General features: G+C 42.4%; 2 protein-coding genes across 2 annotated transcripts in view; both read left to right on the top strand.

Annotated features, from left to right (window-relative positions):
- The window catches only part of LOC135980857 (uncharacterized), a 293,267-nt gene that overhangs the window by 139,836 nt on the left and 129,353 nt on the right, over positions 1–24,078 (top strand). The window lies entirely within an intron of this gene.
- Positions 1–24,078, top strand: part of LOC135980856 (uncharacterized) — a 45,783-nt gene that overhangs the window by 8,891 nt on the left and 12,814 nt on the right. Inside the window, exon 2 of the mRNA XM_065581148.1 lies at positions 19,864–20,159. Within this exon, the coding sequence (XP_065437220.1) occupies positions 19,864–20,159 (296 nt within the window). The remainder of the gene's footprint in view (positions 1–19,863; positions 20,160–24,078) is intronic.

Here is a 24,078-nt window from a genome sequence, read left to right as displayed (position 1 = left end):
GTAGAGGGCGCTGTGAGAGGCCTACCATAACAGCCCCGACCACTTAGTTTGCATGGAAGGAGCAAATCAACAGCCAGTAATGAAACATTTAATACACTATTGTATGTATCATTGCAATGGTGAGACTGAAAACTGTGATTAGAAAAGCAGTGATATAAAAAGCATGGGACTGAAAGAAAAATACCACAATTAGGGGTGTCTAAATAAGTCACCTGAAATCTTCTTCCTGCAGCAGAATTACCCACTCCATAAAACAGCAGTGCTTGCTAGCAAAATAGGTCACTGGTTTATTGGGAGATGTTACCTATCTCATAGAACTGGAAGGGACCCCGAAAGGTCATCGAGTCCAGCCCCTTGCCTTCACTAGCAGAACCAAGTACTGATTTTGCCCCAGAGTGTCTCCCCTGATTTATTTCCTGACACCACCTCACACAGAGTAAAAGTTACCAAGAGCTTTGGGTTGAAAGAACCCCGGGTAACAAATAGATTTAACAATATAGTTTATATATTAGAATCCAAATACTCGGGTACATCACTCATGAAAAGTTGTACAGAAATTTGATTGTGGAAAGCAAAATATATCAATGAGTGGCGGTTGTCCCTCAGTAATTGAGAATTAGATTGGCTGTCCATTTAGAAAATACAATCCATGAGGAAAGTATTTGTTACTTTCCTGACTGCGCTTCTCATTGGTACTCCAGCTCATCCCTCCTGATATTGCTGATGTCCAGTAATGGGTTCTATGTAGATGTCCCTCAACCACGTGATGGCGTCCGACACTATGAGTTGCCATATCAGCCGAGCGTAGCATTGACCGATTCCACATTCTCTTAGTACTCGCTCATTACTAGGGTCCCATGCACCTAAGGCTCCGATGGTCAGTGCATGTATCTGAACCTGGTAACCCTTAGCTCTCAAGGTTTCAGCCAGAGGAGCATCTTTCTCTACCTTTTGAGCGCAGGCATCATGAAAGGCTGGAGTCCTATTCTTGAAGGGCACTGTGATGTCCACCATGATGATCTTCTTCCGGTCCTCGTTGGTGATGATGATGTCTGGTTGCAGTTGGCTGTTGGTTCCAGGGATGGCGGGGTTTACGGCAACATTCCCCATGGGCAGGATGTCTCTGGCCAGGCGATCTTGGATGGCATTGTGTTGCAGCTGCCAAGCTCTCGAATGGGGCTTGCAGCTACACAGGACATGGGATAGCGTCTCTTTGGCGTAGCCGCACTTCCTGCATTGCTTGTCCTGATTCCTGTGGTGGATGGCTCCCTTCAGTGGGATGCAGTTGAGCCGGGCCCTGTGGATGAACCTCCAATCGGTAAACCAGGTGAAGCTGCCCCTGGGAAGGAAGTGGTTGCTGGAGTCCCACTTGCAAGTCACCTCAAACGCCTTGCCCTAGCTGGCTTCTGTTTCAGGTTTTCCGTGTATTGGCAGTGGATGGCATCCTTCCGGGTCCTCTCCAGTATGGTTCTAGCTCTCGGAGTGATGATAGTGTGATCACCTGTGGCACACCTGTGACCTGAGATCACACTCACCTTGTCTCGCTATAGAAATTCTGAGCAGTTAGCAGTTACTTGATTGGACTGACATAATTCATAGAATGAAGTTTCCAGTAGGAATTATGAATTCTGAAGTTCACCTTCTGTGAACTTTCTGTGCAAGGTTCTCTTAAAATGGATTGTTTGGGGAAATATTCCTGCAAATAAATTCATTTGCTTGAATATTAGTGGAAAGCAAACTCAAAGGAAGTTGAATAGAGTCAAAGCATCTTCATTTGAAAAAAAAATCATTCAGAAATTGGGGTAAAATGATTTGTAGTATTTCTGATGCAGTTTGGCAAATTGCCAGCTCATACCAAGGCAGTAGGCTAATTCATTTGCATGCTAATAGAAATAAAAGGAGTGTCAAAAGGCATTTAATGTGATCAGGCCAATTCACTTGTGTGTTGGCATAGTTTTCATTTATCTGTAACCTGTTGAATGTTATTACATTGCAATTTACATTACATATATAGCCCTGTACTTAATTAATCCTAGATCAGAGGATGTATTAGCATTTAGATGAGAATTTATTTAATGTGTAAAACTGCATGAAAACTAATGAAAGATTGTCTGGATGGCTGTAACTAAGTGCGTTATATATGTCTCTGTTTTCGAATTGCTTACAACTGGGACTGAAGCCTTAGAACTGTAAATGAGAAGCATGCTAACTTCAAAGCATGGGTTGTTGTGTTCAACAATGGAAAATCTACAGACCTAGGCTGTGATGGGAATATGTTCCAGACAGCTGTAAGAATGAACCCTAGGAGTGATCGTGTATCTCTGGTCTGATGGATTCTGACAGGGTGGAATACTGAGCAATTGAACAGACATTCCCAAAGTTATTTTGGGTAACCCTGAGAGACTTATGGAAAATTAGCAGACAACTACATCTCTGCTATGATTTTGGACTTACAGACTTTGATTCATCTGTTAATGTATTTTACCTGCTTTAACCTCTCAATAACTCTCATTTCTTTTTCTTAGCTAATAAATCTTTACTTAGTTTACTAGGGAAATTTGCTGTCAGTGTTATCTCTGGTGTGAAATCCAGAATAACCATTGACCTGGGGAAAGAGACTGACCCCTTGGGGTTGGGAGTAACCTAGTGTGAGGTGATTTTGGGTTTTAATAACCTTTAATCACAAAGTCCAGTTTGACTGGATGGTAAAGAGGGGCTGGTGAGCTTAAGGGGACTGTCTGTGGCTCCCCAGTAAGACTAATACAGTAATTCAGGAGTGCACAGTTGTTACTGGTTTGGTGAAACCTAATTATAGAATATACCAGTTTGGGGTGTCTGCTCTATTTTCTGACTGTCTGACCTGAGATTGGCCCTCTCAGTTGTAAGTCATACCAGACAGCATGACAGTATTCACCCATCCCAAGGCTATTATATATTATTTTAGTGTCACTGTACCTTGGGCCTAGCTGGTGCAGTACAATAATTCACTAACATTCTGCAGACTGAGAAGCTGTTTGGGCTATAACTTTACAAGACTGATGGTCTGATTCTAGTCCCTGTTGGACATTTGTCCAGAGCACAAAACCATAGCACAGTTCACTGATTGGCATAATCTGTATGGTTGGCACCATGATTTGAATGGTACTGGATGCTGCATTAGATGGGAGTTAAAGTAAAGCTTGTGCCCTTTTCCTTTCTCCCATGGGGGTTCACAGAATGTTGATTTTTTCCATTAATATTTCCTTTTTTCTACTACTGCTACTCAATACAGTGCTCTCATCTTCCACTACTTGCCTTCTGGACCATGCACATATAGTTTGCAGTGGCATTTTTCCATGTTGTCTTTTGTCCTCAATATCTGCCAAATAGTTTCTTTTCCCTGGTGGTACTTATATAGCTGAGTATTCTTTACCAACTGCATTTATAAAATATAGGTACACAAAGGTCAGGTTTTCATTTTGGAGTGAGACAAAGTATGTTTCATTGTAGGGTGTAGAATGCAAGTATCCTCAGCAGCATAGACTATAAAACAAAGGATACACTTAGCTTATACACAGTGCTGTTTAGCCCTCAACCCCCAACCCTTTGTGACTGGATATTAGGGCTGGTTGAAAATTTTCTTTCAATATTGTTTTTGAACAGAAAATTGGGTTTTCAATTAAAAAAAATATTGATTTGGTGATGCTGCTGGGGTGGCTCATGGGAGTTGTAGTTTCATTGCCTAATGTCCTCATTCTTCAGCCATGTGACTCTTGTGATGCACTGCCTCCAAATACCAAGTGGGGACACTGCTGTGCATCATGGGAGATATAATCTGACCAGAGATCCTGGCCTTTGGAAGAGAATGGAAGCATGAGGCACTCGTCATAAGCAACTGTCTGCAATGTGTGTCCATGCGCAACCAGCAGTTGCACCAGTGCACTCAAAGGCAATCAGCATCTAGGCCATTGTTCATGTCAGACTACTGTGCTTGATGAGGGAGAAGTATGAGCCCAGACCCAGCAATAGTGGCAGCATTAAAAAGGGTAGTTTTGAGAAAATACAAGGGGAAGAGTTCAGGTGAGTAATAGCTAGTAACAAAGTATCAGGCAAACACCAAAGTAAACATCCTCAGTGACACTCATAGCAATTAAAAAAAAAAGGGGCAATCCAAAAAGCAATTTTTATTTATATAGTTAGATTTATTAAAAAAACAAAAAACAAAAAACATTTTAAAGGAACTTATCCAAAGCTCTAAAAATGTTTGTCATATACTAAAAATAGGGAAATAATTACAGCAGTTTCCCCAAAACCTAAGCCCAACATTTTCACTAATAAAGGCCTAAATTGAGGCCCTTGTAGATGGTGCCTGGTTTTCAGAAGTGCTCAACACTCAACAGCTCTTAAATGAACAAATTGCATCCGTTGAAACACTCTGCTTCACTCATTGTAAAACAATTGAGAATATGGCCCAACCAGGCATGTGCCTGATATTAACTGAACACCTTGTCTTTGCATATAAAAGGCTGAGGAGGAACGGGGGAAAGGGGAGTGGAAGATGGGGGAGGAGAGATTCTGAAGGGATCCCTTTCTCAGCTTTAGTATATCAGTGGCATAATGCAAGGATATACAGTTTGTACATACATTGTAATGGATCAAAGCTACTAGGAATTGCTAACCAGTCAAATTTATTCTCCACATCGTTATGTGCTGATGTATATAAATGACAAATACAAAAAACAATTTCAAAAGGCAAGGAAAAACAATCACCTATTCAAGAAAAGATTTACTGCACCTCTTACCATTCAAATGGGGGAAAAATCTCTCTCAAGGGAAGCACAGTTGTTTGTAACTTTATTTTATTTATTTTACAAAATACCTGCTCTAAGTGAGGAAAAAAAGCATGAAACTTAAATGTATAAACAAAATTGCCATTTATATCATATACAACAAATACTTACTGCACACATACTGGTTAGAATGTGATTTTTATTTCAGCTGAAAATAAGAATACTTGCATTAAGCAGGTTATTGAATCATGGGCATTTACCGCTTAATGTCAAATTTTACCTGCAGTGTAGATAAATGTAAACACTTTCTCCACAGAAATGAATATTCAAGCAATAACTAGATGAACTAGGGTTGTTTTCCCCATTAGCCTATGTCCCTTGGGAAAGGACACCACCTTGATTCTCCATGCGTATGGGATCATGACCATGAGATCAAGAAAATACTGGAGAGGAAGAGGGAAGGGATAATTTTCTTGAGAATTTTCCCTCCATGCCTCTGTTCAGTGGAATGTGATTTTAATAACACTGCTCTACAGCCAAAATGCTTCTGAAATAAATGTAGTCAAACTTTACTAATTCTGGGTCACTGAGAACTAAACTGATGCTTAAAATTGTTGATTGGCTCTAGTTTTCAAGATATGCTATTGGGTCAGTATATACGACCCTTGACTTGGGAATGGCCGAGGATAAGTGAGTTATAAAGGGAAGGGATCTCAATTTAAACCAGAAATGAGTAAAATACATCTTTGACTGGATCTATGAATAAATCTATGACTGGATTTGGACAGAACTTGCTTTTTAGGCAAAACAATGAATGATGTAATCTGAAGCTGGTATTGCATCATACATGATATGAATTGCATCATGTTATTCCTAGAAGTCATGGATGATGCAATCATAACGAAGCTTACATCACTCTGCTGAACAAATTGCCCTATATCAGCTCTAGAAATCATACAGTGTCGTGCTCTCTTATTTGTCAGTGTTTGATTTTGCAAACATTTCTGTTTATCCAAAGTGAGCAGAGATGCCTCGTACTTGTGTGAACAGTGCAGATAACTTCTGCTATGTTTGTGGTGAAGTGACTTTTGCATCACAAAAGCGCAGTATAACCACTATGGTTAAGAAAGCCTATCACCTTTATTTTGGCTGCAAAATTGGAGATCAGGACAAGAGGTGGGCCCCACACATATGCTGCAACACTTGTGCAACAAATCTTTGCCAGTGGTTGAACAGGAAAAGGAAATCTATGCCTTTTGCAGTGCCAATGATTTGGAGAGAGCCAACAGATCATACCAGCAATTGTTACTTCTGCATGGTGCCTCCAGTTGGGAAAGGTGTGTCAAAGAAGAAAAAGTGGACTGTGCATTATCCAAACATTCCATCAGCTATACGCCCAGTACCCCACGGAGAAGGACTGCCGGTTCCTGATGCACCAGAATCATTCTCACTTGAGTCAGACGAGGAAGAGGAAGATGATGAAACTTCTGGTCCTGAACCATCAATGTCACAGGACCCACATTTTCTCCCATCCTCCTCCTCTGAACCACACCTCATAACACAAGGTGAACAGAATGACCTTGTCAGGGATTTGGAACTACCCAAGAGTAAGGCAGAGCTATTGGGCTCCAGACTACAGCAGTGGAATCTCCTGGCAGGTGATGTTAGGGTTTCCATGTTCCGTGACCTTCAAAAGGATCTTGTCCCATTCTTCTTCATGGAAGGTGATCTTGTAGCCTGCAACAACATCGACGGTATGATGGCAGCCCTCAACATCATTCACAATCCAGATGAGTGGAGACTGTTCATTGATTCATCGAAGACAAGTTTTAAAGCTGTTTTACTGCATAATGGCAATGTTTTGACATCAATTCCAGTTGGTCATGCAGTCCATATGAAGGAAACCTATGACAACATGAAACAACTTTTGAGGTGCATAAACTATGACCAACACCAGTGGCAGCTTTGTGGTGATTTGAAGGTTGTTGCTCTCTTGCTTGGTCTGCAGACTGGATACAAGAAGTACTGCTGTTTTCTCTATGAATGGGATAGTCGTGCAAGAGATTCCCACTACATCAAGAAAGATTGGCCACTCCGACAGTCATTGGAGCCTGGGAGAAAAAGTGTTCAGCATCCACCACTTGTTGAATCAAGGAAGATTTTGTTACCACCCTTACACATCAAACTGGGTCTGATGAAGAACTTTGTCAAGGCCATTGACAAAACACAAGCAGCTTTCAAGTACCTCCGTGGAAAATTTCCAAGGTTAAGTGAAGCTAAGATAAAGGAAGGTGTCTTTGTTGGTCCTCAGATTCGTGAACTTCTTCGAGATGATGCATTTGACCATGCACTGCATGGCAAGGAAAAGACAGCATGGAAAGCCTTCCAGTTAGTGGCAATAAATTTTCTCGGAAACAACAAGGCAGACAACTACAGGTTGTTGGTGGAAAACCTCCTCAAGGCACACAAAAGCCTTGGTTGCCACATGTCACTAAAGAGACATTTTTTGCACTCTCATCTAGATTTTTTTCCACCGAACTGCGGAGCAGTGAGCGACGAGCACGGAGAGCGATTTCACCAGGACATTGCAACAATGGAGAAACGCTATCAGGGCAAATGGAGCCCATCAATGCTTGCAGACTATTGTTGGACAGTGACGAGAGATGCTCCATTTAATGAATACAAGAGACAAGCCAAGAAGTGCCTAGTAGACACTGAATAGGACTAAACGATGTACATAATAGTTTTTTGCCTTTTGTTTCATAATAAATTTTATTTATATAACCCTTTTGCTGATTTTGAAAGTGTTACATAAACAGGACAGGTTAAATATTATCATGTAAAGCAATCATAAATACATGAAAAGACCTAGGTTTACAATTTATGATTAAAACTCTACTATCTACACAATATACATAGACATAAAATGTAAAAACTTAAATATCTTAGAAACAGTAGCCAATCAGTTGTTTTAATTGTCATATTTGAATTCAGCACACCAAAATACATAATAAATAGCACATTTTATCTCTGAAGCAGATGACTTCTCAAAAATTGTAGACCAGTGTAATCATCCATATAACAAGGAAACATAAAAAATGGGAATTGTATTTTATTTGATAAGTTTGAATGATTCTCAACAAATAATAAAATTAAAATATTTTACCTGCTTTAAAACAAAGTTCCCTTTTTAAGAAAAATATATTTCCTCTTTTTTAAGTTTTTATTTTATTGATTTTTTTAATAAGGGAAGAACAGAAAAAGATGAAAGAACAAAGAATTAATGGAATGGGAAGGGAAGGGAAGGGAAGGGAAGAAGTGCACTAGATGTCTTCCAAATGCCGAGGAACAGACAGTCCCTCTGGTTGGGTCACATATATGCTCACCTCTTGCCAGGGTGGAGTCTAGCAACTAGTAGTCCTTCACTTTCATGTTGGATCCTCGCCTGAGTCCCTCGAAAACTTACAATCTTGAAAGACAAAATAAATATATGAAGGATGGCTCTCTCTCTCTCTCTGGAAATGCAGCATAGAAGCAGAGTGATGAGAGTGATGGTAGGCATCTATACATCTTGTTAGTTTCACATCTTATTTTCTTCCTCTCTGGTGCATGGAATGGCCTTGTCTGTGTCTCTGTCCTGTCCCAGAGTGAAGGATGAATATTGGGATCATGTGGGTAGGGAAGAGGAAGAGCTCTGCTCTGCTCCATCAATCTTACAGTGACGTAGGGTCCATTATGGATCCTCTCTCAGTGGTGCGATTTACAACAACAGCCCTAAGTTACATCACATCTAGGGCTGGTCCTCAGAATCTGTAACTGACACCCTGATGTCCCCACCTCCCATTACCTCTATGCTATTTGCTGTGTGGAGCTCTGGTGAAGGAGAGAATCTTGCCAATGTGAATTCAGACATTCACATGCAAACACTTCAATAACCAAACAACAACACACAAATTCACTGCATTCATGACTTTCCATTTCTGAAATCCCAAACAGTAAATAGCCAGTCAGAAGACCAGATGTATTTTTTTAAGATAACTAATTTTAACCTACCTTTTCTAAACTGGACAATGTTTCCTTGATACCTTTTTGCAGGCCTTCTTATTTGACAGATGGTGTTCAGTAATACTAAAAAAATTATGGTATTAAATGGGCATCAAGAAAGATCAAATCATCCATAAAATATTTATATTTCCCCAACCTTTTAAACATAGTCAGAGATTTTATTTACATTCATTCTTTCTAAAAAGGGCCTTGATTCTTGCCCAGATGTAAAAAAAACTGTATTCATTTAGTCAACAGCTGATTCTTCTTTTGAAGTAATGATAGCATTTCATTAGTGACTAATTTCTTTAGACCTAGAAATACCCAGTGATGATTTTACAAAAGTCAGAATCCCTCAAGGAGATGCTGAAAGACTGTGGCTTGCCAATTAGTCCTCTTTCTTCAGGACATCACTTTTCTCTTTCAGTGAAAACAGTAGGCCTGACCTGTCCCTCACTCAATCCTGTAAAACAAGGCTTGTTTTGTATAAGCATGTGACGTTCTGGGCATCACACACCATAGTAGCAGATCATGGTGTTCTTTGGCACCAGCTGCTGACAGTCTTTCTGACTCTGCAGTGGTCTGCTTCTTCTTGTAACTCAGCCCTGTGATTGGACCACATATAGGCCCATCACCTGCCAGGCCCATCACCTGCCAGGGTGGACCAATAGTCTAGCAACTAGTAGTCCTTCACTTTCACGTTGGATCCTTGGCCCAAGTCCAGACTCACTAGTCCTTATCCCTGGTATCAGGGAGATTCAGTAGTCCTTACCCCTTGTGGGGAGGTTTCCACTCCATCTTCCTTGGTGGGCTGGTAGAGAAAACTCAGCCCTCACTGTCAACTGGGTTCCAGTCCAGGGATCCTTGAACAGGAAGTTAAGACGTGACTAGACAGATTTGTGATTGCCTCCCTGGACCACTTCCTTCCTGGCCCAGTATGGGGTTTATGTCCTTAACCTCTTCCTGGGCTCTTATCAATACTGCTTCTGCTAAGCCTCCTCCACCAACTCACTGCTGAGCTTCTTAGCCCTTTCTACTGTCCATCTGGTTCTGCTGAAGGAGAGTTTTCTCCATTCCCCTTGTACACAGTCCCTGACTTGCTGGTGCCTTCCTGTTCCCTGCAGGTGCCTTCATCAGCTTGTGTGGGCTTATTTGTTGCTAGCTGTTCCCAACTGCCTTAGACTGCCTGTTGTAGGCCCAACATCCATCAGGGAGGCTGTGTCTTCCAGGAGGCCAGCTCAGCTCCCTGACTCCATCTGGCTTCTCTCAGTAAGTGAGAGCCAGAGATCTGCTCTCCTTCCTAGTCAAACCCTGAGTGATTTAGGTTCAGCCCTTTCAACTCCTCCCTCCAGGTGGGAGACTTACTGCAGGTGTAGGGTGGTGAGGCTGATTGTGCCCAGAGGCTCTCATGAATCCCTAAAGGCCCAGTGTGGGGTTGGTGCACCCATCGCAGTAATAATCTGGTTAATGCTTCTCTGAGGCTCATTCTGAGGTTTACAACTTAATTTGCAAAATCCTGTCTGTTGAGTATATCAAAGAGGATGCAAAATTCTGTGATATCAATTGAGTAACCCATCGAAACCTATAGAACTTTTAAAATGTTTTGATGAGCAAAGCTCCTATTTCAGTAAGGAGCACAGCAACTTTGCAGAGTATTTGTCTGTGGGCTTTTTAAAACAACTACAATAAATAATAACTAAAATAAATAATCCCAGATCATTCAGTCCAGCCAAGTGCTTGTCACAAAACCAGAGTGTAGAGAAGGGGAGTGGCTAAAATTCCTTTAAATCCTTTTTATTCTTCTTTGATCCTGGGGCCCACCGGGTGTCATGCCAGTCCCTAGCATAAATTAGATTAGCTTCGGGGCTACTCTGATGTATACACCCTGTTGAGAGCCCTAAGGGGCTGGTTTGAATGCCAGGCATTGTTGAAGTATAAGGACACCCCAGAGAAATCCTATTCTTCTTGCTTTTCCCTGAGACTACACACTATGTTAGTGTCCAGGAAGGTGTGGCATAGGACTACCTAGGCAGGGGGAATCCTCAGGGTGCCAGCTTAGCTGGCTTGTGGCTGCTTTGTGTCAATAGAATGCCACAAAGCAGCACAGAGCAGGGCCCAGAAAGTGTACAGATGTCCACATCTCAAAATCCATACAACTGTAATTAACTAAGACCATTGTTGGGAGTATCAGAAAAGAGGCAAAGGAATACCTGAGCATGGGAATTGAACCTCTCTCCAATCCCTTGAGGCGGTCCTTCAGGTCAGGGTTAAGGTATGACAAGCGGGGCAGTCTGGATGAATTTATATTGCATATCCCATGTCTACATTACAAAAGTCTGTTGACCTAATTATGTCGGCCTACAGCCACCGCAATTATTAAATCGCTTGTGTGCGTGCACACTTGGTTCCCTGTCAGCGGTGCACATCCTAACCAGAAGAGCTTGTATCAATTGTATTGTCAGCATGGGGCATTGTGGGACAGCTCCTGAAGGCCAGTAACAGTCAACATAAGTAACACAGTTTCTACACTGACATTGTGTGAACCTACTTACATAGACTGTGACTCTGTGTCACTCGGGGAGGTGATGTTACTAAATCAGTTGTAGAGAGGCACTTTAGTTGGTGGGAGCCAAATTTAAGTGAAGACACTTCCACAGCTAGGTCAATGCAAGGCAGCTTATGTCGACCTAATCCTATAATGTAGACCAAGCCTTATGCTCATGCTATAATTATTATGTGGGTCTAGAGAGGACTTCAAGGCTCTCAGTTTGTTACCTTCTGCAAGTAATAAGTTTACTTTAAAAAGCAAAACAAAACCAGATTGTAGTATTATGCTCCAAATACAGTTCCAAGCTGCCCATCTGTAGGAATGCTGTCATCACTGAAATTAGGGAAAATGTAGTTTCCTTTAGCTGCCCATCATGAAATTTAAAAAGAGATATATTGGAGTAATCTTTAGTCCTGGTTGTATAATGGACTACCACGAGACAGCCATGGTCATGCACAAGCCAGACAGACCCTGACTGCTCTAATCTAGCTAGGAATGTTCTGCCAAGCCAGCCTACTCCTCCAATAGTGTGTCCCAGTTTTCGTTTAATTTTGTATAATGGGTGCTTTTTAATCTTTTGTTCCAGCTGCAATGGAGCACCTTCACAGTCAGCACAAAGATTCCGGGGCTTATTTGTAAGGTGCTCATCATATAATGACTATGTTAAAAACATGGACTCTCTTTTAGAGAAGGTAAAGACCTAGTCATACATTGAGTGAATTCAAAAGAAATCAAGGTGTCTGATACCATAAAGACTCCAATGCTGTGTAGCTAACAACAATAAAGACGTTTTAGAGTGGATGTAAGTAATTTAGAGAAAAGACCACTAGGCTCATCATTTTAAATTTCATCATCTCTATTAGCATATGTTCTCCCTTACCTCTCAATGCTGGCTTTGTTTAGGTTTTTTTTTTTTTTTTTTTTTTTTTTGAGATCACTAATGCTCCTTATTTCAATAGCTCTTTTTTGGATGGGGTCAGTCTTTCCATATACTTACTCTTCTTTTTTTTTGCTACCAGTTTCCTAATTTTAGATCCTGTCCTTCAATTTTTACATTCTTTGTAAGTGTGATGAAGGCATTGCTTGAATCAGTTTTATAGTTCCCTTGATCATATTCAAAGACTTCCATTAGGTCACCATCATGTAAGATGGATTCAGCACTGGAAGTTTTCAATGATGCCTATTCAGAAGCACTTACATATCACAGTGGGTCATCTGTCAGCAAGTTCCTGATCCATCGGAACAACTATATTTCATAAGGAAAAGTGTATCTCTTAAATTAAATCTGAGCTAATTATATAGGGCCAGAATCTGTTGGTGCTCCAGATTTATACCACTATAGCTGAGATCAGACTCTTATCCACAGTATACATGTTAAAGAGAACTAAAATAGTTGTACTGCATTTTGGGCAACTTCAAACCTGGGGAGTTTTCAGAGCTGGGTGCTATTACGATTCACACTACTTACTCATCATTGGGAGGGTGAGACAGTTCAGATTATTAGTACTTGTTTGCTGTGAAAGGTTTAACGGAAGGCACAGCTTGTAAGTAAAAAGCTTTTCCCCTTTGGCTCAGAAGCCAGATGAAGTCATTTTTGCTTGATCTCACTCTGACATCCTGGTAAATGTCTTAATTTGTCTCTGATTGTGCGAAAGGGAACATCACATCTCTGACTTCAGGCAAAGAGCAGCTTATCTGGAAATAATTAGAACACAAAGTTTAAACAAAAAAGACTCCTTTTAAGAATGTAAAGAATATAAGCCAGATTCCTGCCTACACTTCTGTCCTTTTGTACTGTGGGAGTGGTGCAAATAGGCTGTAAAGCTGCCTTACCTAGGAATTCCCCTTGCTTCAGAGAATTCTCAGATGGTGGACTGTAAAGTCAGCATAGCTGGCTCTAACATCCTAATTTTAGCTCTTCATAGGGTTGTACCAGGGGCTGGAGGGGTGTGTGCGGCTGCATGAGCTGTACTACAACAGTCCCCAACTGGTGAAACATCCCCTAAGGGACCCTTATTGATGGCATAAATTAGATCAGCCTCTATGCTACTCTAATTTACATTAGGGGCCTAAACAGAGCTGGAATAATGGGAATGCAAAAATGGCTTAAGGTTACCTTTGCCCCCTCCCTTCAGAGTTGTTCAGAGCTCTGGTGCACCTGAGGATATCTGCTTAAGTATTTTTTTCACATGAAAAATGTATTGAAGTTTTTCAGTAGGCTCCAGTTGCTGCAGTTGTCTGCCTTTTTTTTTAAGTAGCATTACACATAACTTGAGTCATCAAGCAAAACAACCAACCAAACAAAAACAAATATTTTGCCTGCCTACTGGCCTATGTAAGTTCCTTGTACTCTTGAGTAGTAGAGGATATCCAATTTCATCAGGTAGAATTCTCGCTCATCAGTGACTGAGTTCCTTCATGAGACTTTCTGGTGCTACCCCTTTCTCCTGAGCAGAATCTGCTATCTTGTTATGGCAATGATAGAGATGACACTGAGCATTCTTGAGTCTCCCAGATGCCCTAAAACAGAAGTGGGTTCTTCTATGAAGAATATAGGGACTGGACAAGGAAGAACTTAAAATGGGCCACTATATAGGCACTCTATATAGGCAGGGTCCTCAGAATTCTACTGTCATGGAATCTGCCACAAAATTTACCCTGTCACAGAACTAACTGCAGAATCTAAGTTTTCAGTTAAAAAAAAATTGAGTTAAAAAAAATTCTGTAGGCTTAATTCTTCAATCATTGAGATTCCCTGGAGTGTGAGGATGGAAATTTGTCCCTATGTCTTAGACCTCATGGCTGCCAAGAAACCCTTCCAAATGTGAAGTGAGTGTACACCTGTAGGCAGGATTTTAAAAATTACTGGGGATCAGGAATTGTTTGTTACACTGTGGGAGAACTCTTTGGCTGCATCACTTTTGGATGTAGAGCTAATAGTTTTATTGTGTTATGGGTTTCCATGGCATATTGCCTTTTCTACTGAAGTTTCTGGCATGATAAGGAGCCAAAATTAATGACCCTTCTGGGCTTGTGCAGACAGCTGGCCATGGCTATTTGTAGCTGAATAAAACCTTAAAACAATAGATTTCTGGGAAAGTTGTCTTTGTATTACTTAGCTTGCTGGTATTCTCTGAGTTTGACAGACAGAACTGGATATTACATACCCTTGCATATGTGGCCTTCTGGGCTGCACAAAGCAAGACTTGTAGATTTGCATAATAAAGAAAACTGCAATAGAAGAGGTGGAGCCAGGAGGGGTGGTGGAGGTGGCAGGGATAGTAATAGCTCAACGGAGCCGTCCGCCACGGGAACTGAGACAAGTGTTGCAGGAAGTGCGGCTACTCCAATGAGACCCTGCCTCACGTTCTATGCAGCTGCAAACCCCACTCCAGAGCCTGGCAGCTGTGCCATAACCCCATCCAAAACCACCTGGTGAAAGCCATCACGCCACGCCTGGGGGAGATCTCCATGAACTGCACCATCCCCGGTACCGACAGCCAGCTACGACCTGACGTGGTCGTCACCAACGAGGCCCAGAAAAAGATCATCCTTGTCAACGTCACGGTCTCCTTTGAGAACAGGACCCCGGGATTTTGCGAAGCCCGAGCTCGTAAGCTGGAAAAGTACGCCCCCCTGGCTGACACCCTGAGAGCGAAGGGCTATGAGGTGCAGATGGACGTCCTAATTGTCGGAGCCCTGGGTGCCTGGGACCCCTGCAACGAGCGTGTGCTGCAGACCTGCGGGATCGGTCGACGCTACGCACAGCTCATGCGGCGCCTCATGGTCTCAGACGCCATCCAATGGTCCAGGGACATCTACATTGTGTACATCACCGGCCACCAACAGTAGCAGGAGGCGTGAGCCAGAGTGACATCGTTCTCCCACTACGAGAAAGGGACCAAGTGACCTTCTCCATTGGATCATATGAACTGGAACCATAAACTCCCTGAACATTAAATCTCACCAAATGAGGGTCAATCCATCCTCATCATCATATCTACTCATTATATTCCACACCCGAACATAGCCACTCTATGAACTTCATACCCCCATATCTCAATGCCTGTACTTTGACCCATCAACCTTTTACCCCCAATCGGAGATATTGCAGATTATGTATTCCTTATGCCACCTGATCTTAAAACAAATTTTACACCCTCGATAATCTGTACGTTATTCCCTGATAACCAGAAACTTCTATGCTCAAACTCTGTTCACTTTTTTTTTAAAACATCATCTTAATAAAAGTTTTTAAAACTGTATCATTCTAGAACAGTGGTTTTCAAACTTTTTGAGCCTCTGCTTTAAGCTACAATTTGTGGTGCACCATTCCAGCCCAGACAAAAAGAGGTGAGTCAGGCTCCCTACCTGAGCCTCGCTATGTGAGGCTGAAGCCCGACCCCTGCCATGGTGGGCTGAGGCCCAAGCTGCCTGTTGTTGCCACTTGCCCCCCTGAATATTCCTCGGTGTCCTCCTAGGGAGATGCACCCCACAGTTTGAAAACTTCTGTTCTAGAAGGTTCGTCTCTTCAGAAACTGGCCCACAGTAGCAGTAACTTCAGAAGTGGGGCCAAAGCAGAGGGGATGGTATAGGAAGTGAATGTTGGGGGTGGAGAATGTTGCTACAGTAGTAGAAAGGTAGATATCCCTCTCATTTTCCTCACCCAGTGCTTGGGGATTTGAACCTTTGATGCATATAGAGCACAATTTATTGTTACATGTTTATTATGTAAAGAGTTGCATGATCATGAGTACTGTATAATGTACTTTAAGTAGGTATTGACATACACTGATACGGTATTGGACTTATTCACTTTATATGTATTTCGTAACACGGCTAATTATCTTAAATCATAAAGGCGGGGACAAAGTTTATTTTGTAATAAGAGTGTAAGCAGCAGGTTGTATTTATGCTTCATATCAAGCCTTTCTAAAGATGGCATTTTTTAGATAATGACTGTAAAATGTTTTCCCTTTTTTGTAGTTTTTATTTTATAATGTAAAAAGGAAATCTGTTTTCTGTTAATTTAATATATTTATTTACAGGCAATTCTGTGATGCTCATTGCTATAGCATTAAACATTTTATCTCCTCTAATTATTTATTTATTCTGGCATTGTAAGAAAGTTGATTTAATGTGAATATAATGTCCCTGGAGTCAAAACTAAGCCAAATAACAGCATGGGTTAGTATTATTTCTGGATTTTTACCTTTTGATGTATGTAAATATTCAGAAAGACTTTGTTTGATGCCTTAGAGATGAATGCGCTGAAATTTTCCACCATTGCAAATTGATAGGCCAAACCAAAATCTAGATTTTGAGCACCCTCACAACTCAATACATTTTGTAGATCAGTAGAGAAAGGACCAAACCACAAAATTATGATCTGGGTCTGAATTTTAAATATGTCAAAAGTCAGAACAATATCAGTTTTCCATGGTGAAAACCCACTTGGCTTTCCTATGTTTTTATTTAGCATGTATTGTGATTACCCCTGCATTGCGCTGAAATGCTTTGATACTGCCATTTTTTTGACAATAATTTTGTTACATGAATCAGCATTTCTGATATCATCAAGTATGGGATGCAGGTAAATGAGGAATGATTTATCATTTATAAGAGATAGTTGAGGGATGGGAGTCATGGCCTGAAGTTTGGAATTGCACCATTAGAACTCAATTCTTCTTTTGGATGTGCACATTTTAAGACTTAATTTGGCCTGCTGTATGCATTACTATTAGTTGACATGACAATGCATGCCTCAAGACCCCAAGTTATGCCTATCAAATTAAAATAGAATGCTACGTTCAATCTGAAAATTGGAGTCAACTGTCCCCAAAAATTAAATAACAATGATTCAAGTGGATACAAGATCTGCCATCAAGAGAAAGCCAGATATGTCTAGGATGACCAGATGAGGAGAAGAAAATATCGGGACGGGAGAGGGGGAGCAGAGCAAAAAAATAAAAAAGCCGAGTCCTGCCGGCTGAGCAAAAAAACAAAACAAAACAAAACACAGTGACAAAATGATATCGGGACAGACACCAAAATATTGGTGATGTCTGGTCACCCTAGATATGTCATGCATATCACCCTGAAAGTGATATCTCAGGCTCCAATAAGACTCTGTTGGACTGCATTCCAGAGCTGAGGATATAGCACAGAATATGGTCTCTTCCTGGTCCCCATGAATTCCAGGTTACTAGAATTGGAGCATTTCCCTGCATTGTAACTATTGTTAAAATCACATAGGGTGAGAGGTTATTTGTGAGATAACTGGGACCTAGACTACTTAGGAATTCATATTTAATAATTAACACATTAAATTGCATCCAGCAAAGAATCAGCAGCCAGTGCTTACTGTGGAACCCATATGTACTCTGATTCATATGTATTATGATTCATTCAGATGTCTGTTTACCCCAGGGATTGGCAACCTTTGGCACGCGGCTCACCAGGGTAAGCGGGAAGTGGTGCAGACCGATGGATGTGCTGGTCGCCGCTTCCCACCGCCCCCATTGGCCTGGAGCGGCGAACAGTGGCCAGTGGGAGCCGCGATCAGCTAAACCTGTGGACCTGGCAGGTAAACAAACCATCCCGGCCCGCTGGGGTGCTTACCCTGGCGAGCCGTGTGCCATAGGTTGCCGATCCCTGGTTTACTCTATAGGAATATAGGCAGCCAGCCTCTACTAGCTGGACAATTTGAATGTTCTTCAACAGAGTTGTATGTGATAAGATGCCTTAGGTTTTAAAACTTGATTGGGGTTTTGGGTTTGTGTTTTTACTTTATTTCAATAAATTAATGACTAGAGATGTAGTAACAATCATCAATTGCAAATAAATTCAGTCAAAGTACGAGAAGGATAAGGATATTTAAAGGGTTAGTGGAAGAGGACAATGTGGTGGATGAAATAGATTTGGATTTTAGGAAAGCATGGGACACTGTCTCACAAAATATTAATTAAAACAGGAAATCACATTTTTGTGTGTATTGAAAACATGTTTAAAAAACCATAAGTAAAGGGTACTAGCAAAGTGAAATCTGTTGAGTTGGGGACAGTTGTCTAGTGGAGGGATCAGGAATCAATCTGAGGACCAATATTATTTAAAATTTTCCTCGGTGATCTGCAAGAAGGAATAAACAGGACACTATGAATTAGCAGGTGATACTATATTGGGAGGAACCACAAACACTAATGAAGGCAGGGAAAGAATACAATGGGACATAGATTACAAACATGAGCAAAAACAATAATGTGAAATTCAAGCTAGTACTTATGAAGAAAGATAATCCAAACAACATGTAAAATAACCAAATGGAAGGAAAAACACTGGTAGTACCGATGCAGAAAAAAACTTACGGTTGAAAGTGGACAATAAGTTACACTTGAATTTGAAATGTGATATAGCTGGAGGGGAAAAATAGGCCAAAAGGTCAGTAGTGTAATTTTGAATTGCACATGCAAAGGTGTCTCATCACAGAGCAGATAGATAATGGTTCCTCGCTACCTAGCTTTGGTATAAACACACCTGGAATATTGCTTTTAATTCAGGGCACCATGTTACCAGAAATTATCATCAAACATGCATAATCTACTTAGGACCATTGCACCAGCCTGTGTGACCACAGTTGATGGTGTCACACCAAGTATCATGTAGTGAAGTTCCCAGATCTATCTCAATCCTGCAAATCCAAACATCTCTAGGCAACCATGCGAGCTCTCTCATCAGCATAATGAAACCACCCCCAATGAGTGGCAATAGCTGTCTCAGAGGGAGAGCATCTCCAGTCCCCACCAGTGCTTTTGTCGGTGAAACTTATATTTTAAGATCCTTTTCTGATTATTTTTGATTGGTGATTTTTAGTTATCCAGCTACCACTAATTCATCCAATTTATTTGGTGTGAGCATATGGGACCTTAAAATAGGCAATAAACTAACAGAGCTTGTCTACACATAAACCACTACTGCAGTATAGTGGCACTGCTGCAGCTGTGCTGATGTAGTGCTTCAATAAAGATGCTACCTATGCCAATGGGAGGTGTTTGGCATAGGTAATCCGCCACTCTGAGAGGTGGTAACTAGCTCAAGGGGAGCTGTCTACACTGGGGGTTAGGTCAGTTTAATTGTGTCACTCCTGGGTGTGGATTTTTCACACGTCTAAGGATATGTCTACACTATGAAATTAGGTAGATTTTATAGAAGTCGATTTTTAGAAATCAATTTTATACAGTCGATTGCATATGTTCACACTAAGCGCATTAAGTCGGCAGAGTGCGTCCTCACTACCGTGGCTAGCATTGACTTACAGAGCGGTGCAGAGTGAGTAGCTATCCCACAGGTCCCTCAGTCTCTGCTGCCCCTTAGAATTCTGGGTTAAGGTCCCAATGTCTGATGGGGCAAAAACATTGTCACGGGTGGTTTTGGGTACATGTCATCAGTCGCCCCTCCCTCCATGAAAGCAATGGCAGACAATCATTTCGTGCCTTTTTTTCCTAGGTTACCCATGCAGACGCAATAGCACGGCAAGCATGGAGACCGCTCAGCTCACCATCACCGCTGCTGTTGTGAGCATTGTAAACACCTTGCGCCCTATCCTGGAGTATATGCAGAACCGGGCTAAGAGATGCCAGCACGAGGAGGATTTTGATGAGGACATGGACACAGACATTCCTGAAAGCACGGGCTTTGGCAATTGGGACATAATGATGGCAGTGGGGCTGGTTGATACAGTGGAATGCCAATTCTGGACCAGGCAAACAAGCACAGACTGGTGGGACCACATAGTGTTGCAGGTATGGGATGATTCCTAATGGCTGTGAAACTTTTGTATGCATAAGGCCACTTTCCTGGAACTGTGTGAGTTGCTTTCCCCCACCCTGAAGTGCAGGAATACCAAGATGAGAGCTGCCCTGACAGTTGAGAAGTGAGTAGCGATAGCCCTGTGGAAGTTTGCAACGCCTGATTGCTACTGGTCAGTCGGGAATCAATTTGGAGTGGGCAAGTCTACTGTAGGGGTTGCTGTGATCCAAGTAGCCAATGCAATCATTGACTTTCTGTTATCAAGGGTAGTGACTCTTGGAAATGTGCATGTCATACTGGATGGCTTTGCTGCAATGGGGTTCCCTAACTGTGGTGGGGCAACAGACAGAAAGCATATCCCCATCTTGGCACCGGACCACCTTGCCAACCAATACATAAACATTAAGGGGTACTTCTCAGTGGTGCAGTAAGCACTGGTGGATCACAAGGGACGTTTCACCGACATCAATGTGGGATGGCCGGAAAACATGTCATCGCGAGTGTGGTTTTTTCGTCTTCTAATCTGCGATACCGCAGGGACAGAGATGATAGGGGGAGCATAGAAACCTGGGGGGAGATTAAAAAGGAGAGTAAAATTTAAGATGATACATTTCTGAGAACAAAAGGAGACTCTTTCACAGTGAATCAAGCAATTCACAGCAGACAGCACATGTGCTTTAGGTACAAGATCACATTTTGCCTTTTATATTGAGTGCCTGCCGATATGGTGACATATCAAACACGTCTAGGCAACGGAATTCGGTTTCCAGGCAGCCATGGTTAGCCTTTTGCTATGCAGGGTTGGCTTCTTATGCCTTCATAACACGTTGGAATGTTTTCAAACTGCAGCGCCCTCCTTTCCCAGAGCAAGCAATGGGTTGGGTTTCACATTTAAAAGGAGGGGCTGCGGTTTTTGGTTGGATGTGCAGCACACACCTACCCCCACCCCACCGTGTTGGCTATTCTCTGGGATGATCCCTTCTCCCCTCCCCCCGCCGCATGGATATGCTCTGGGATGATCCCTTCACCCCTCCCCCCCACCACATGGCTATTCTCTGGATGATCCCTTTTAGCCAAGCGCAAACAGCCCAGCATGAACAGGGTCCTTTTACTGTTCCCTTATAAAAATTTCCCTATTTCAACCAGGTGACCATGAATGATATCACTCTACTGAGACTAACACAGAAAGATATAGACCGAATGATGCTTGAATGCGACCAAAACCCAGGACCATTGGCTGCCATGCTTTGTGCTGCAATGATTCCAGACTACTTGCTATTGGCTTGGCGTGGTAAAGTGTCCTACTGTGGAGGATGAAATAAGGCAGCCCTCCCCAGAAACCTTCTGCAAAGGCTTTCAGAGTACCTCCAGCAGAGCTTCATGGAGATGTCCCTGGAGGATTCCCTCTCCATCCCCAGACATGTGAACAGACCTTTACAGTAGTTGTACTGGCCGCGAATGCATCCCAGTTCTTCAGGGCAAATCAAACATTAAACAATATTGCTTTTAAACCCTGTATGTTAGTTACAAATGTGCACTCACCAGAGGTGCCTTCTCTGGCTTCAGGGTCGGGGATCCTGCCTTGGGAGGGTATTGGCTCCAGGGTGATGAAAAGGTCCTGGCTTCCAGGGAGAAAGGATTCACTGCTTGCCTGCTGCGCATTCTCCTCCTCTTCCTCATCCACAAAATCCTCCTCCCTGTTGTGTGAGACTCCCCCCTTGCAGGTGTCCATGGACAGTGGTGGGATAGTGGTAGGCTTCCCCCCTAGAAAGCCATGCAGCTGATCATAGAAGTGGCATGTATGGGGCTCTGACCCGGAGCGACTGTTTGCCTCCTTTGTCTTTTGGTGGGCTTGCCTGAGCTCCTTAACTTTCACGCGGCACTGCTGTGTGTTGTAGCCTCTGTCCAACATGCCCTGTGAGATTTTGGCAAACATATTTGCATTTCTTCTTTTTGATTGGAGTTCGGCCTGCACAGATGCTTCTGCAATCATCTGCACAGATGCTTCTCCCTTTCGGTCCATGCTGGAGCTCGTTTGAGATTCTGGGGGGATTGCATGGTCACCAGTGCTGTTGAGTTCGCCACACCGACCAAACAGGAAATGAAATTCAAAAGTTCCCAGGGCTTTTCCTGTGTACCTGGCTAGTGCATCGGAATTCAATGTGCTGTCCAGAGCGGTCACAATGGAGCACTCTGGGATAGCTCCCGGAGGTCAATACCATTGATTTGCGTCTGCACTACCCCAAACTTGACCCAGCAAGGTAGATTTTAGCGCTACTCCCCTCATCGGGGAGGAGTACAGAAGTCGATTTTAAGAGCCCTTTAGGTCGACGGAATGGGGTTGGTTGTGTGGATGCAGTCATTTTTAAATCGACCTAACGCGGCTAAATTCGACCTAACCCTGTAGCGTAGACCAGGCCTAAGTGACATAGTTATGCCGACCTAATTTCCTAACGTAGGCCAGGCCATAGTCTTGTTATCCCGAAAACAACAGCATTTCTATCAGTCTGAGCAGTTTCTAAAGAGACCATGTGATTTCAACAAAAAACCCAATTCAGCAAAGCACATAACCCTACTGAAAGTAATGAGACTTGAGCAGATGCTCACGTGATTTGCTGAATCAGGCCACAAAGGCTGCAGGTTTTTTATTGAAATAATTGAAGTTCAGACAAAAGCTGACACATAGCTCTGCCTAGAAAGGAATGTTTATATTGTGGTACAAATTAACAGACATGATGATGTGCACAGTTAAGAAAGAAATGTACTATACATTCACCAGTGATGAGGCACAACAGGACACCACATCAATTGTTTTCCGAATATAGCCTGATCTTTCTTAGAAGTACCCAATACAAGCTCAGTAAACTACTGGAAGTCCTGAAGCCACTTTGTTAGTCATCCTGTTTTGATTATACATTGAGCAGGAGAGCTCGTTACAGAGCAGTATGCTATCTATATCATTAAAAACTGATGGATGCAAAGAAAAGAACAAGAAGGATGCAATTAAATGATGGCTTCTGAAAACTGGTCATTACCAGCAGCTAGGTAAATTACCTTTAGAGCAGGGATCAGCAACCTTTGGCCCGTGGCCCAACAGGGTAAGCACCCTGACGGGCTGGGCTGGTTTGTTTATCTACCACAGGTTCAACTGATCGCGGCTCCCACTGGCCATGGTTCGCCGCTCCATGCCAATGGGGGCATCGGGAAGCGGCAGCCAGCAAAACCCTCGGCCCACGCTGCTTCCCACCACCCTCATTGGCCTGGAGCGGCGAACCGTGGCCAGTGGGAGCCGCGATCGGCCGAACCTGCGGACACGGCAGGTAAACAAACTGGCCTGGCCCACCAGGGTGCTTACTCTGGTGGGCTGCGTGCCAAAGGTTGCTGATCCCTGCTTTAGAGGAAGTATTAATAATGCTAATACTAAAAAATAATACTACTACTACTAGTAAAAAACATCTAGCACCATTATTTCTTCACAAATGATTGATTTTAATTGACAATTGGTAATAATAATTCATTAAAAACTGCAGAAGAGGATGAGCTGAATTGCTAATATAGGGAAAAAAGTTGTTTCTTAGATGCTGATGATTGATTTTCTAACATGCCTGTCTGAGAATGTTGTCATACATTTTTATATCAGTACTTCAGGGACTGATCCTTCAAGGTCCCCAGCATGGACAAGCCTGCCATGTGCCTGCCACTGAAGTCAATGGGGCTTCTCAAGGCTGCAGATAGATTTCCACATAGATTTCTTTGCAAGAGCAGGGCCTTAGTTTGCAGATCATTTAACATGCATGCAGATTCTGGACCTTCTCCTGCTCCCATTGAAATCAATGGCAGTTTCATGAGGCTCATGTTAGGTTTCCATATTAATTTTAAACAAATCTGGGGAATAAAACAAAACAAAACACT

The sequence above is a fragment of the Chrysemys picta genome, chromosome 1 (genome assembly GCF_011386835.1).
Source record: "Chrysemys picta bellii isolate R12L10 chromosome 1, ASM1138683v2, whole genome shotgun sequence".
In the NCBI taxonomy this organism is placed as follows: Eukaryota; Metazoa; Chordata; order Testudines; family Emydidae; genus Chrysemys; species Chrysemys picta.
This window is presented reverse-complemented; position numbering and strand designations above follow the sequence as displayed.